The 16,641-nt window shown below is 38.7% G+C and overlaps 1 protein-coding gene across 2 annotated transcripts in view; it reads left to right on the top strand.

Annotated features, from left to right (window-relative positions):
• The window catches only part of PCSK5 (proprotein convertase subtilisin/kexin type 5), a 250,488-nt gene that overhangs the window by 139,513 nt on the left and 94,334 nt on the right, over positions 1-16,641 (top strand). For both annotated transcript variants that reach the window (XM_044445944.1, XM_044445943.1), the window contains exon 10: positions 7,371-7,474. In XM_044445944.1, the coding sequence (XP_044301879.1) occupies positions 7,371-7,474 (104 nt within the window). The remainder of the gene's footprint in view (positions 1-7,370; positions 7,475-16,641) is intronic.

Raw genomic sequence — 16,641 nt, 5'->3', positions numbered from 1 at the left:
AAATGGCAAATAGGATACAAAACAGATGTGAAGGAGCTAATTTAAACCATTGACATGTATTTTAAAAATCTTTGTACAATCTTATTTAGAACATTATGTTCAGATCTACTTATTCTCATGTCATCCCAGAATGAATATACAGGTGGCTGGACTGGGCAGATAAGATTGGTTTCAAGGTCAGGGTTAGGATTAGGGTCAGGTCAGACTGAAACCCATGAAGAATAATTTTCATTGAAGAAGAAGAAAAGATGTAGTAGAAACCTCAGCTCTGAGGAAGCCACAAACATAGGGGTTTGGGAAACAGACGAAGATACATTATCTTAGGCTCTCTCAAAGAGACCATATGACTCTCTTGTCCACACCCTCTGCATTCACATTATGTAGATGCATTTGTTTTCAGTCATGTAGACATTAAACAGTATCTTAAGTTTGCCCTATCCCTTGTCATTCTGTCTTCAGTTCTTGGCTATCCTCTTTTCACCCTGTTTTGGAATCAAAACAGGTCTTTGGGTTCTTTTAATGTTAACTGGGGATATGGGATCAAATTCAATGATGTCTCTTCACTGGTGTCATTAGATTTACCAAGCCATCTCTAGCCTTAGAGGTAGACTATCCCTTTCAGCTTCAGTACAGATTCTGTTCACAGTACTTCATAGTACCAAATTAAGACAAAGGGCGTCAACCAATCCTGCATTCAACTCCTGCATTCTTTTAGGTTTCATATGATTGTGTTGTCAGCTATTCTGCCCTTGCAGCATGGAAGGGACTGGTTTGCCTCTACAGGTTTGAAAGACATGTATTTTCACATCAACACATATTTTTTCTCCAAATAAGAAGTAATTCTTTCCAAATCTCTGGTCTTCCATTTGGTTTGTCTACACCCCTCTAGAAATTTATGAAGTACATGCCTGTGGTCTTTGCCCATCTTCCCTTACAAGGAGTTCACATTTACTCATACATGAATATCTCATTGTTTGTTGCACCTTAAAACATATTGTTGCTCTGCTCCATATTGATTACCTGCTCACTATTAAACTCTTTGAGCCTTTGTAAAAATATGGAGGGGGGCATTCTTTTTTTTTCCTTTCCTGATGACTATGTATGTCAGGGACCGTCTTGACTCTATCTCAACAATAGTCCACATACCAGAAAACAGGACTTCCATTCTGATCAAGCTCACCACCAAGCTATACAACAAACATGTTGTCATGACTTTTCAAATTCAGTGGTTACTAGTTCTTATGGTTGCAGTTGTCTTGCTAGCCAGATTGCAGATGAAGTCACTTCAACTTTGGTTCCTGCACTCCTTCCACCCAGTGAAGATGTTCACCACACCTAACCTTCAGATCCCAACTCCTACTTGGGACATCATTGGTGGATGTCCAATCTGCACAGGGGAGTTGCATTTGCTTCTTTCAGATTGCCATCCACTGTGGTCATTCCTACACTCACTATTCTAATGAGTTAAATGGTTTTCCTATCCATGTCTAACTGGCAATAATCTCAGATTTTCATATTCCAGTACAAGGTTCTTCAGTTTTATCCCATTCTCTGCTTCATTGATTAGTATGTAGGCTCTCTAACTTTGCTCCTCCAGCTTGTTCCACAACCCATCAATGGAGCTTGTTGATTGTTCTCTGCAACCTGATGAAGATATCATTTGAACAAACGGCAACAATTGATATGCCTCTATTATCCTGGAAGGCTGCTTTTCTTGTGACAATTATGTCTGCCCACCATTACAATGAACTCTGTGCAGGTGACCCTCTATGCATGTCTTTCATATGGATAAGGTTGTTCTTCATTTAGATCCTTCTTAAGTTTCTAAAGTGGTCTCATATTTTCATATCAACCTGATTTCTTTGCATTTCCTTCCACAATATTGGAGTCAACTCTCCACACTCTGGAGTCAATCACAAACTGAAGTGTTCTACCAGTCACAAAACTTGTTTCTTAGCTATATCAGCAAAAAGAAGGACCTCCCATTCTCTTCTTAAAGGTTTGAATCCTGGGTAATACAAATGATTTTCTTGGAAAAATCAATTGGCTGACTGGCAACTGACTGGTTAAAGGTTCATTCCACCTGGGCAATGTCAACTTCTGCTCTTTCTGCTGGCATCCTCCTACTGGACCTATGTAGGACTCCTACTTGGTTGCCTGACTTGATGTCCATGCAAAACTGCTACTTTCTCTGATTCTTCAATAATTCCACTGGCCTGCCTCTGGTAAGTAAACTTGTCAATTATCCATATATGTGATGTACAGAAACCATGAAGAAGAAAGCCAGGTGGCTTATCTATAACCATCATTCTTTGAGTTGTCATCTGAGTATTCAAACAACCCTCCAGAAGGATATCATTGTCAAGGGTCTGTGGGTGTACAAAGCAAGAAAGGCTTTTCCTTTTTGATATTCTGGCATCAAGACAGAAAAAAATGGAAAGGAATTAGTTGTCAGGGGCTGAGGAGCCAAATCCCCTCCCCTACCCAATGCGTACACCCCCCCCCCCCATTGCTGAATTTGCTTCTGAAAGCAGGGTGAAACACTGATTTACTCTAGGGAACATGTGCCTCGTTTTAAAGCAAAATCACATTCCCTAGAGTAAATAATGTCTCACTTAGAATCCACATTTCTGTCAGTACAATTCCCTCTGCTGTTTGCTTTCCTCAGCTCTTGCCAGACTGCCTGCTAGACCTATACAAGAAGAGCAGCAGGAAACTAAACAATTGAATTCAAAGCTGTGCGTAGCTAAATTTCCAAACCTAGCAAAACTCAAAATATATTTTGAGAAATTAGTCACAGCACAGCTGGCCCCCAAATCATACGCAGTTCATGTTCGGGTCAACCACAGGACTAAATGTTTTTATTTTATGGATTAAGAAAGATTGATGCTAATAGTAAGTAGTTAATGTTGTAGATATAAATCAAAATATGTTAATTAATATACAGAAGAAAAATTTGAAATATGGCCATTTTGACTATGTGGCACATTAGTAGACACCACAGTGTCCTCTAGTGACTACAAAGAATAACAACAAGTAGATCTAACCACTCAGATTATACTTTGTGACATGTCAGAAGCTTGGAAAAGGTAATGATGCATAACTATTTAAATAAAGACCAAATGCAGAACTGCCACCATGGTGCAGCATTTCTGGAAGCAGAAACCCCTTGTTTACTTTTCCCATGAGCTCTCAAAAAGAACATATAACCATTGCATGTCTGTATTCTGTACCTTGTGAGGTCAAATGCAGCCCAGTTGTAGCATATAAAATACATTTATAGAATTTGTTTCAGGACATTCTGGCTTGGATTTTTTAAAACTATGGCTCTGTGGTTATAGGATGTTATACTTTTACATGTTTCTGAAATTGCCATATTATATTTGATCAGTCTTTCCAGATGTGCCACATATAAAAAACAGGTATCATGATGCGCAGTTGAGATTGTTCTTCATTCCTTTTTGTTTAAAATCAGATTTTTAAAACCACCCTTTGATCACAAACATATTCAGTCCTATGAAAGCCTAGCCTCAGGTGGCAGTTGCCAGGGAGGGGAGGGGAGTGTTAGCAAATTGCTGGAAAGCACCAGGAAGAGTATCGAGTATAATTCAATGTAGTGAGTGTTCAGAAGGTCATTTCCAGAAACAGCTGGAACAGCCCATAGCCACTATCAAAGAGGTCCAAATTGGAAAACCAATACTGATGCATCCATTTTGAAGGAGACCAAAGCATACATGTAATATTCTCTCTCCCTTGGAGTTTGTGCATCAGAATTAAAGTCAGTACACATGCTCTGTACTTGCTCAGTATCAAATCTGAAGCCAATCCATAAAGGCTAGGAAAGATTCAAATATATGTTAATGCAAATGCCAAAGCTTTGCTAGGGCTAACTCGTCTTCTAATAGAGAACATTCACATTGAAGATGTGTGAAGACATGATATGTTGGCACATAAGGGGCACTTGCCTGTTAGAGTCATCTTTCAAGTGTAAACATTTGCATGTTTATGCAAAAAAGAAAAATAAAGAATTCCCAGCAAGCCCTGGCCAACATGTGGGTCTTTTTTTTTCCTGTCTAAATCGTAGAATCATAGAATAGTAGAATTGAAGGGGGCCAAGAAGGCCATCAGGTTCAACCCCCTGCTGTTTCAGGATACCAATTCATACCATCCCACCCAGATGACTGTCCAGTTTCTTGTTGAAAATCTCTAGTGTGGGAGAGCCCATGACCTCTCCAGGCAGCTGGTTCCACTGTTGTACTGTTCTAACGGTTAGGAAATTTTTCCTGATATCTAGCATGAATCTGGTTTTTCACAGCTTGAACTGATTGTTCTCTGTCCTAAACTCTGGTATGAGTGAGAAGAGATCTTGTCCTTTCTCTTTGTGATAGTACTTCAGGTACTTATAAAGTGATATCATGTCCCCACCTGTCTTCTCAAGGCTGAACATACCCAGTTCTTTTAGTCTCTCCTCACAGGACAATGTTTCCAAACCGTGGATCATTTTTGTTGCCCTCCTCTGTACCCTAATTTTTCTGCATCTTTCTTAAATCTTGGTGCCTAGAACTGGACACAGTCTGACTAGTGTATAGGGGAACTACTACCTCTTGCAATTTGGAAGTAATACTTCTGTTAATGCATCCCAAAATAGCATTTGCCCTTTTTGCAGCTGAATCACATTGTTGGCTCATAATTAACCTGTTGCCTATGATAATGCCAATGTCTTTTACTTTTTCAGTTCTGTCGAGCCACATATTCCCCATCTTGTCTCAATGTATTTGGTTTCTTATTCCTAGATAGAGGACTTGACATTAGTCCTTATTGAATCTCATTTTGTCACTTTCAGCCAGTGTTCAAGCTTATCAAGGTCTGCCTGGATCTTAATTCTGTCTTCCAGGGTGTTCATTGTTCCACCCAGTTTTGTATTGTCTGCAAATTTGATTACTCCTTGTACTTCATCATCTAAATCATGAAGAAATATGTTGAAGAGCACTGGGCCCAGGACTGAACCCTGTAGCACCTCATTTGTTATCTTTCTTCAGTTTGAGAAGGTGTCATTGATGAACACTGTTTAACAGCCAATTTTGGATCTACCTAATAGTTTTTCTATCTTATCCAGTTTTTGCTACTTTGCATGGGATTGTAGCTTCAGTGACTTACTGGCTATTTCTTTTTCTCATTGACTAAGAACAACTCTGGTTACATAGCTGATCTATACAGCTCTAATCTAATGATGAATGGATATGACAGGAAGCCACTGCCAATGAGAGTTTGGATTATAATATGTAGCTGAAATGATAATAGACCACTAATTGACTAAATCATGGGGAAACCTTTACCTTTTTTATACTAGTGCAGTCCAAGTTTTACAAAGAAGATATCTAAATGCTTTTTCCTAGACTTCTGGTCAGCTGGAAGTTCCTCAGCATAGCTAAAAGCTAAGTAGCATATCCAACACAGTATATGCAGAAACCACATATTGTATCAAATGTATCAAATGCAGAAAATCTCATAGATTTAATCTGCGTAAGAAAGTAACCAATATGCTGTGTTTGCTTTTCATTTGTATGTAACTTGCATGAAACTGACATTTCAAACAGCTGAACTCATAATTAAAGTCTGGAATATATTAACAAGGATTAGGAAAATTACAAATATCACTCTTTTGACAGTATCCAAAAAGGCTCTTATGCCCCCCACTAACTCCCTTCTGCTCCCACAGTTTCCATCCACAAGTACTGGTCTGCAAGTTTGATTGCACAAGTGGGATCCACCACTTAATGCAAGGGAGACAAGCACTCAAGCTGTCAGTGGAACTCCTTTATATGAGCATTGCTGACCTGCTTCCTTCCAGAAATGAGAGTTTCCACTCATTTGGGTTCCCCCCCCACACACTAAATCTCACTTATATAAGTAGTGGCACTGTTTGCAAGAGGAAATCTAAATGGTGCAGAAGTTCTGATGGCAATTCAAGCATCTTGCTGAATACTGCTCTGTCTTATGAATATCAAACACATGGTTATGTTTTTTTAATCCTGATCACAATAATCATTGTTCACCTTTTTGAAGGCTTCTGAAGAATTGTTCTAAGCAACTTTAATTTCTGTCAGTGGAAACATGAGAACTTAGCGTACTAGAAATGGCAAATATAAATGCTCATATGTAAAAGGTTTGTAGGTAATTATGAGTACTTAAGCTTTCACTTCCTACTATAATTTTGTTTACTATCCATCTTTGTAAAGCCAAACATTAATTTTGTTGAGCATTTTATTGTTCATCTCACTAAATTGTAGGACTAGATGCGAATAGTATTACCATTATTTTTTTAACTCTGAGAGATTGCATGTGGAGAATACAAGGACATCCTTTAGGTGTGTTGCTTTTTGAAGTATTCAAAAATATCAAAAAATTGCATTGTTCCAGTGTTAGGGATTTTTCTGTTTCTGAAAGAATATGGGTGCATTTCAGAACCTGTAGTATATTCAAAACCCTTTGCATTCTCTGGGACTTGGATTACTTTTGCCTGACAATGTAAACTCACCTAGCAACATTATTAACATCTTTAGTTAATGTTTACAAAAACAATCTTTTTCTGCAGTATCACTGAGTCTGGCACAGCAATGCTCTTTCATGCCATACAAGCATAATCTAAACATGAACTTCACCAATGGCTGCTAATTGGAATATATTGGCAGATCAATTTAGGAAGGGGCTGTATCCATCTTGCAAGCTAGTAACCAGAGTTCCTAACTCCTTCCTTGAAAGAAACTGCTGTTACAGGGAATGCTTACACCTGGAACCACTCAAAATGAGATTACTAGAGGTACTTCCAGGTGGAGACTCCTGGAGTGACAAATTAGAAGATATTGTGCAGCAATTCCATCTTGTTTTCTTAACACATTTTCTACAGTAAGAAGGAAGATGGAAGAGCCAGTGGCAAAACATAGGAGAATTACAAGAAGATAATCCCCCATAAAATTCACAAGACAATGGCATGATAAACACTGAATCTTCCATTATATCAATGATACTGGGGAAATAATTGATATACAATTCTATTATAGTTTCATCTATATGTTTAAAGTATGAAACTTTTTTATTGTCCTAATCACTATGTGAATTGTCTACCTCACATCAAAATGTGCTAAAGTCATTAAAATGAGTTTAGTTGAAAGTACATACATACATACAATGGTCTTCCTGTAATCATGAACCACTTCCTGCATGTTAAAATACTGTCCACTCTGAAAATGATGGAGGTGAAACTACATTGCCTTTCCTTTCTCTGTTTAGCTCTGCTCCCACTCCTCCAGGTTTTGTTTTGAATTGTTTTGTCTAATGAAATAACTCTGGATTTCATTGTCTTCCCCTAGTCGATTACTGACATGGAGAGATATACAACATATCATTGTAAGAACTTCACGGGCAGGACATCTGATTGCCAATGACTGGAAAATAAATGCTGCTGGTTACAAGGGTGAGTATGTGCTTTCCTGTTCATTATGATGCACTTTTTTTAAAGAAGAAAAATCCTAAATGATTGTCTACTGGCTAGAGTTTACTCAGCTTCTTTCTTTTTCTATTAATCAAAAAATGAGGGGACAAGATCTAACTTTCAGGAATTCTGCCTCCCTGTGGCTTCACTAGCCACTTGTGTATAGCTGTGCCTTAGGTAGGATAAAGCTAACATATTGGAACAGTTAATACAATTATTGAAAGCAAAAACTATCCTTCAGCTAGCTCTTAGACTGGGAAAATGAACAGTAAACATAAAGTCTATTTAGAATAATAATTACAATATTATGACTTTTTGAAGGTCATAATCCTAAAAACTCTTGCATACTAACTTCCTTGAAATCAAATGACAACCTACTCGCTCGATCCTTGCCCATCTTGGAAAATCTAAAAAGGCGGTTTGAGTCTGGGTCCAGGAGGTTGTTAATGCCTCTTTAAGAGAGGGAGTAGTGGCCCCTGCTTTGAATACTGCAGTTATTGCGTCACTCCTGAATAAACCTAGCTTAGACCCCGCTGATGTAAATGACTTTTGACCAATCACCAGCATCCCGTATTGTGGCAAAGGTGATCAAGCAGTTTATGGACAGCCTGCTAAAGCTTTAGACCTGGTTTTGTAATGGAGACTGGCTTGGTTGCCCTGTGGAATGACCTCTTCCAGGAGAGAGACAGGGGACGCACAGCACTGTTGATACTCCTGGACTTCTCAGTGGCTTTGGATACCATTGACAATGATATCCTTCTGGAGAGGTTGGCCAGATTGGGAGTTGGGGGCACAGCTTTGTGGTGGTGGGAGATTTTGCTCTGTGTCATGATCCTTGTGGCATGGAGTCCTGCAAAGCCCTGTTCGTGCTTTTCAACATCTACATGAAACTGCTGGGAGAGGTCATCAGGAGGACACTCAGCTCTCCCTATCTCATCAAACCCAGGTACAGCAGTGACTGTTCTAAATGAATGTCTGAGCTCAGTAGTAAACTGGATGTGTGCCAATTAGCTAAAGTTCAATCCAGATAAGATGGAGATCGTGTTGGTGAGGAGTTCCTCTGTCCAACTGGGGAATTTGCAACCTGTCCTGGATGGGGTTGCACTCCCTCTAAAGGACTAGATTTATTTATTTATAAATAAATAAATAAAAATTGTATGTCATCCAATTACTTATGTCTCTGGATGGCTTACAGCATAAATAAATTGACGACCCACTCTGGCTGCAAGTAAAAAAAAAATACAATAATAAAATTCAATATTAAAACATATTAAAATATTGATTAAATAAAAAGTCTTAACCTGGCGCCAAAAAACATATAATGGCGGTGCCAGGCGGACCTCTCTGGGGAGTGCATTCCATAGTCTTGGAATTTACAGCCTTGGATTGTTCCTAGATCCTGAGTTGTCACGTGTTGCTCAGGTGGACTTGGTAAGCCAGGAGCACTTTTTACCAGCTTTGGCTGGTTTATCAGTTGTGCCTCGAATTGGTTGAACAGAGCCTTGCTGTGGTCATTCATGCACTGGTAACATCTCATCTGGATTACTGCAAGGTGCTCTATGTGGGGGCTGCCTCTTCAAATAGTCTGGACACTGCAACTTATCCAAAATTGGGCAGTGTATCTGGTGCTCATGAACATCTTATGCTGGTCCTGCACAGGCTGTACTGGCTACTAGTTGCTGTTTGGGCCCATTTCAGAGAGTTCACAATAACATATAAAGCCCTAAATGGCTTGGGACCAAGCTCTCTGAAAGAACACCTTGCTCCATGTGTAACCACCCGGTCACTGCAGTTGTCATCTGAACCCCTCCTCTGTATTCTTCCTCCTAATGAAGTAAAGGGGCAGATGGCAAGAAAGAGGACCTTCTCCATAGCAGCACCCCAACTGTAGAATTCAGTCCTACTGGAGAGTAGGTTGGCTCCATCTCTTTATGCCTTTAGATGGTTTTTAATCGGCTTTTATTGTTGTGGTGGCTGCTGCACCATTATTTTGTGCCAGACATTTTATTTTGTTAATTTATGTATAATTCTATTCTACTTTTTATGTTGTTTTAATTAGTTTAATATATTAATTTTATATACCCTCTCATGTTGTTTTATCTTATTTTATTTAATATTGTTCTCACTGAGTATATGCTAGATTTATTGATTATTATTTTATTTTATTTGTATTATTGGTTTTATTGTGAACTTTGAATTTCTTTTTATTGTCTTGTATATGTTGTGAGCTCCCAGAGAAAGACTTATGGCTAATAGGTTGGCATACAATTCAAATGAAGGAAGGCAGGCAGGCAGGCTAAGAGGAAAATACTGATGTGCAAAAAATGTATACCACTGTACTATATTATTTGGGCTCTCAGGTCTTCATGTAAATATGAAGTAAAACTGTATGTGTGTTTGTGTCTGTGTCTGTGCAATGCATGTGGCTGATGTCTTCAGTGCCATATTTGTCATATTTCTGCCACAACAGTAATTAATGACATTTGCTCAGTTGTATTCTGTAGCAATTGTCAGCTGGACTATAATATGCAATACAATGTAATAACTGTATGTTACCCAACAACTCTGTTTCTTTCCTTTTTTAAGTTCCTATTAGAATCCATGTGGTGTATAGCAACATCTCAAGTTTCAGTATAGTATTTCCCTCACCAACCCCACCCCAATCTGCTTGCTGTCATTGATAAAGGGATACCAGGAATTTATTGTGACCCAACAAAATTATTCTATATATTTCATGTTGCTATTAGAAGTAGGGAAAAAAATTAAATAGCCCACATCACTGTAGAACTGAGGAATCAACTTTAACCCAAATAAAAAGAATAGTTTTAAGTCAATTATTTTGGCAAAGTAAACTGAGCAAATGGTTCCAATAAAACTGTAACTCTTTTTAAACCTCTTGTTAGTTTTGGATGAAGGAAAAGCAAATGATTTAGATTAAATAACAACATCCAACTCTGAGCTTGATGCAGGAGGGAGTCAGGAGACTTGCACATTGCTGTTGGCAAGAATGGAATGGTATTTTACTATTGCACGTGGCAATATGTTGTGTAATATTTCACTATTGTCCCCAACCGCAGCCAAGAATAACAATTAAAGGCCTGTTTTTCATAGAATAAATTACTCTGATCAGACGGAATCCCTTGTGGAAATGTACCATCATTCTGGCTGAAGCATATTTCCTCCATGAGAAGCTCATAACAAGGTGTATGTCAGAAACAAAGGAAATAGTCATCTAATACTAAGGCTACAATCTTATGCATAATTTCCCAATAAATATGTTTAGAATTGCATTGTAAAACAGATTCAAGCTCAGGGTGGGGGGATTCATTCTTTACTCCATGACAAGTAAATAAAAAGTGAGTGAGTGTGTGAGAGGGGACATGTTTCTTTTGCAATGAGAAATCAGAGGGGAGAAATAGCAAAAACTTGAAGGAGTTTCTTGCTCCGCAAAGAACCAATGAAAGCTGGCACTTGAAAGTGGGTCAGCATGTCTTTTCAATGGACTGCTTCACTTGCTTTCATGGCAACGCTGTGCTTCAGAACAGTTACTTCTACTAATTTCAAGTCAGAAATAGAAGGAGCTAGAAACAAAGCAATTGGCCTCCACAGACGTGGAAGAAGATAAATGACTGAAAAATATTGACGTTCTTTACCTTTGTTTGACCCATGAAAGCTTAGGAATGGTCATTCAGCCCAACCATTTAGCAAGCAGTGCTCATTAAGTGCCATTCAACCAAATGAATCAGCTCAAAAAATCTATGCTCTCCCAAACATGTACTTTACGACTGTTCAAGGTCACACTGATTTGATAAACTAAGTTTTGTAAGTTATCAAGCTTATCTAAATTAAGTATACATCCCTTATAGCTGCAGAAAAGTTACTGCTCTACATTTAATTCTGCATGTCTCACTTCTGTCACCTGAACTTGCTGTTTCATCTTACAAAACTTTGTTTTGGATAGCTAATGTTCAATGACTTACAAAAAATAGGAAATATCATTTCCCCTTCTTCTCTTATTAGGTATCAGAATTACTGAACTTTCTCTACTATGGAAGAGTGCAAGCAGTGGTTATTTCTATCTGCATGTGTTCATTTGGCAGCAGATGCTACAAAAGCTAAAGAATGGGGAAAACTTAATAACAGCGTAGACATGAATCCCAGAATAATAAAAGGGAGGCTAATATTTTCCAAGTATAGAAATTGTTGGTATTTCTTGCAGCTGAATTTTATTTTAAACTGAAAAGGCAATAGCTATTTCAAGCCATTGTCTTTAAAACCTGATATTCAAATAGTCAATTGTTATTTTTGATACATAATGCAGAAAGTTTTAGCAGAATATATTTCTTAATATTGTAACTGCTATGTTTAAATTAAATTAAGTGGTGATCCTGACAGCACATGAGTACATTACTAGAATTTCCAAAATCATTATTCTGATCCCAGCATTCACTGTTAAGACTCTTATTGCTATACCACCCCCCTCAAAAGGCACTAATGCAATGAAAATGCAAAATAATATGAGTAGCAAGTACAGCTGTCCCAAGGACTGAAGAAACTGTAGAGCTACAAACTGCCAGAATGTTTACTTTTAACTTGTGTAACTCTTGACATCTGTTTTGAAATCAACCAAATTTACATATGCATACACAGATAATTTACTCTAAGATTTTTTAACTGCAGATTTAAATCTTTATCCCCACCTCCATCCCTCATCTCCATCTCCGTATGTATTTTTGTTGCAATTTTACTCGCAGTCTCATTCGGAAGACTAAATTCCGAAGTACACCATCAGCACATGCAATCTACGAAGAACTTGAACAATGAAAGTAAAGGAGCTGAAGAAGTAAGACTGATCAGTTACAGCATCAGTCATTTTCAGAAGCACCATACCAAGGCAATAGAAGGAAAAAGAAAACAACTGTTTCCTTCTGCCATTCCATCTGTGCATTCTATTCCACCCAAATTATATGTTGGTAGTGAATAGGATCTTCTCTGAGAAGCTTCTGATGGAGTTCTGTCTTTCTGTCCTGCTTCTTTTTTCCTATACATTTCTGGACAGCTGTGGGTGTCTTTGCCAACAGACTCTCTTCTGCCTACATAATGACCATTCTACTAGTTTACAGTCCATTTGAATTCAGTTAGAATAGGAACCACTATTCTTAATGCTACCTCCAAATTTGACGTTGGAGGGTGGGTTTCATATAACTATATATAAAGATTCTGTATAGTGCTTTCATCTATGTTCAGAAAAATGGATATTTAGCACACCTTTCATCATCTCAGCTAGTGAAAGCCATACTAAAGCTGCATTTTCATTCTGAGGATATCAAGGTCACCTTCAAGGTAATAATTTGGTCCCCTTTTCAGAAAAATTAATCTATATCATTATTTTCTAGTCAGTTACAATTTATCTTGGATAAAACTATCTTGATCATTTTCCGTATGTGTTCAGGTCTCAATTTGGGGAAGAAACAGCCTTGGTCACATTGATCTTAGCTGGGAGCTAGACAGAAGGAACATGTCCCTCTCAATTCTCTAGAACCTCTTATTGACCTTTAATGGCTTTCTGGTAACCTTCTGGGATACTTGGCCAGTATGGGAATTAGGAATATTGTATTGCTGTGGTCCACTCATTTTTGGCTGAGCATTCAAGTAAGGTGGTGCTGAAGTACTATCACTCAGCCCTTTGGGAGTCCTTGTGGCTCTGTGTTGTCCCTCATGTTGCTTAACACTGACATGTAGCCACTACGATACATCATCCAGAGATTAGGGGAACCCAGCTCTAACTCATCTTTTCAATTGATGCCCAGGGAGAGTGGAAGTCCTGAATCAGTATTTGGGTGTAGTGAAGAACTTAATCTGAGCAAATATCTGATGCTCAATCCAGGCAAGAAGTTGGTCAATAGACGGGCCAACACAACCTGTTCTATATGGAGTAGCACTCCCTCTGAAAATACAGATATATACCATGGGAGTACACAGGAATCCATCTGGTTTCTGGGTGGTGCTAAATAACAATGCCTTTGGCTGCCTTCAGCTGGTTTGCTGGAACAGTTCTGCTTGAGCACTGTCCAAACAGTTCAGCTATCACAAAATGCAACCAGATTTTTATTTCATGCATTTTATAATTCACAGTATAGTGCAGTGATGGAGAACATTTTAGAGACCAAGTGCCCAAACTGCAACCCAAAACCCACTACAACAAAACTGAAAACTGAGGTTTTAGTTTAGGAAAAACAACTCACAGCCAGTCCAAGCATGGCAGTGCACTGACTGGCCATGCAAAAGCTTGGACAAGTTGTGGCCAATGAGTCACAGCTCGTGACGCCAGCACCTGGCACCACTACTCCTTTCCAAGTATGTGTATGGCCCCTGTGTGTGCTGTTATCCGATGCTGGGCTCCTGGGGCAATGCAGGGAGGACTTGGCGCGTATGCTGACATAGAAGGCTCTGCATGCCCACTGTGGCAACCATCCCTACCCTGGTGCACTCCCTTAACCCTAATATAGGGTGAAAGTTCCATTGAAAGCAGGGTATTTTGAAAAAACCTTCCTAGAGTAGCTTTTTCTGCACAGCTCATCATTTCTGCCCATTCTGAACACATTCCAACCATCAAAATCATACCAGGGGACCTCGTTTTTCTAACCCTTTCCTGGTTCACACCCCGAACCCTAATATAGGGCTAAAGTTCCATTGAAAAGAGGTAATTTTGAAAAAGCCTTCCTTGGCTCGCATGCCGACAGAGTGCTCTGTGGGCCCACTGTGGCACACGTACCATAGCTTTGCCATCACTGGTATAGAGGCTTTAGGACAGCTCCACTATCTTCTAGTTTGCTTTTCAGCCCCATTAAAGTGCTAGTTTTTACTGAATGACGACTTGGAGCCCAGGAATCTCAAAGACCATCTTTTCCTGTATGAGCCAGTCTCAATTTTGCATTTTCCATCTGAGGCCTTGCTATGTGCCCCTGTCCAAGATGGGGTACATTAGTGAGTAGTTAGGACACAGCTTTTTGTTTAGAAGCACATGAGTCATGGAACTCCCACTCTGAGGGAGGTTAGGTTAGCTTCTTCTTTATTGTTAGATGGCTGGTGAAGATGCTTTTGATACACCAAGCATATAATAGTTAATGCTGTTCTTTGTTATCTCCATCCTTGGTTTTATTGTACAAATGGTTGTTCAGATTTTTGTAGTAGCAGAAGTTTATACAGGCTGTTTTCTTATTGTCTTGAAACTGAGTAGATGGACAATCTGAAAATATACTGCATAAATAAAGTAAAGCAATATCCATGTTGCTCATTTTGGATAAAGTTTTAACAGCTAGTATCTCTGCAGTCTTTTAAGTAGCTTAAGGAGATGATGCCACCAATTTTAAGAGACCCACCAATGCTTCAGTTTGGCACTGATGCTTCGTTTGTGGCATTGTCAACATTTGCATCTAGATCCCAGATAGTGGGGCAACTTGGGCCAGAGTTCACAGTGCCTCAGTCCTGTGGCCCCCTAAATGACCACCGACAGAGCAGCAGGTGATGGACACAGCAGTAAACAAGTCAGCATCTCAGTTAGCAAATTGCTTTTTATTCCTGTAGTCATGATTTGCTATTATTTAAATGAGTTTAAGATGTGAGACCGTGCGTGGTGATGTGGGGTGGAGCGGGGAATAAAAATAAATGTTGCTTGTTTACTTCACAACTGAAGTAAAATCCATTGAAAGGAGGGGCCTGTAAGTCCAGGATATAAAATTACCTAAATATACCAGTGATTCCTGGGCCTTGATGATCTCATTTTTTGTGACTATTAATCATTTTTCTTTTCTTGGGTGGCCCCAGTCATTTCCTATGATGACTGGTAGCTTGTTAACTCTACATGGTTTTCTTTGCTCCCTTTCCTCTAAATGTATTTGGTTCTGTATTTGAACTTGTTGGACAAAATCATCAAGTTTGGATTGAGCAGTCATTATCCAACCAAGTCCTGTAGTCTCTGTACATAATTGCTGTCTGGCATTAATCTTGTGGATGTGAAGAAGCTGGCTAAGCAGAATCCAGAGAACAGTGAACTAATGCTGGTTGATACTTGTTTCCTTGGTAAAGAGAACACCTATTATCTGGATGTTCAACCTCCTAAGGTCAGTCAGGCTTGCAGCTTTAGAGTGCCTCTGGAACTAGCAGTATACCAAAGTTTGGAGGTAAATTAAAGTGCTTTTCATCAGCTTTATCCACTTGTAAAGTTGTGATGCAGGTTGTGGTTGCTGAAATACTGTGTAAGTAGGACATGATCAATCCAAAAATGCTATTAAAGTTTGCAAACATCTGTGAATGCACAGGAATCATCTGTGTACCATGTAGGATGCAAGTTGGTAGACTTCCCAAATGTAATGTCATAATTACCTGTCTGATTACCGTTGCCTGCTCTCTCACTCTCTTAAATGTTTGTTTCTTCTTAAATTTCTGTTTTTGCGCAACCACATAGTATACATATAGCCATCTCTCGTAATAGTGACTCAAAGTCTTTCAGCCTTTTCTGATCTTTCATCGCATGCACATTTAGCACATTTTTTGCATACTTTTGTTATAAGCACTAAAATTTAGAAAGAACAGCCCAGTTATTACAAGAAAGGAAGCAAGTACATATGTTAACAGTAGAAAGTTGTGTGGGTACAGCAATGAAAAAATAGCATCACGGATCAGAAGGCTGCTCTGAATAACCCCACATGTTCATACTAGAAACTACTTGGATGACTTTTAAAAGCATTTTAGAATCTAAGAGACTTAGATTAAGCCAGCCTCATTCCATGCTTTAACCTAAACTTGATACAGCTGCCACTCCTACCCTTCTCTTTATAGGGTAAACCTGGCAAACCACACACATGCAGGAATAAAGATCACAGACGTCTAAACAAATGTATCTTATTAAACTTCTATTGCCTTGCATCTATTGCTCCCATTGTATTGTAGAACATACTTTGAATGTTTTAATTTTAGCAATAATTTTCTGGAAAAGAAAAAGGCCACGTACCACAAATTCAGGAATCAATGAAACCAAGTAACTAAATTAGACCAGATTAAATACTGAAACAAATACCTTTATTGTCACAGTTTGATTTTTGTGAAATCAAATAGGTCTATTTATTTTTATTATCTACTATTTCTCT

Source organism: Varanus komodoensis, unplaced genomic scaffold (assembly GCF_004798865.1).
Source record: "Varanus komodoensis strain SLA01 unplaced genomic scaffold, ASM479886v1 scaffold5, whole genome shotgun sequence".
NCBI classification, from domain to species: domain Eukaryota; kingdom Metazoa; phylum Chordata; class Lepidosauria; order Squamata; family Varanidae; genus Varanus; species Varanus komodoensis.
Note: the sequence above shows the minus strand (reverse complement) of the source record. Positions and strands in the feature narration are given on the sequence as shown.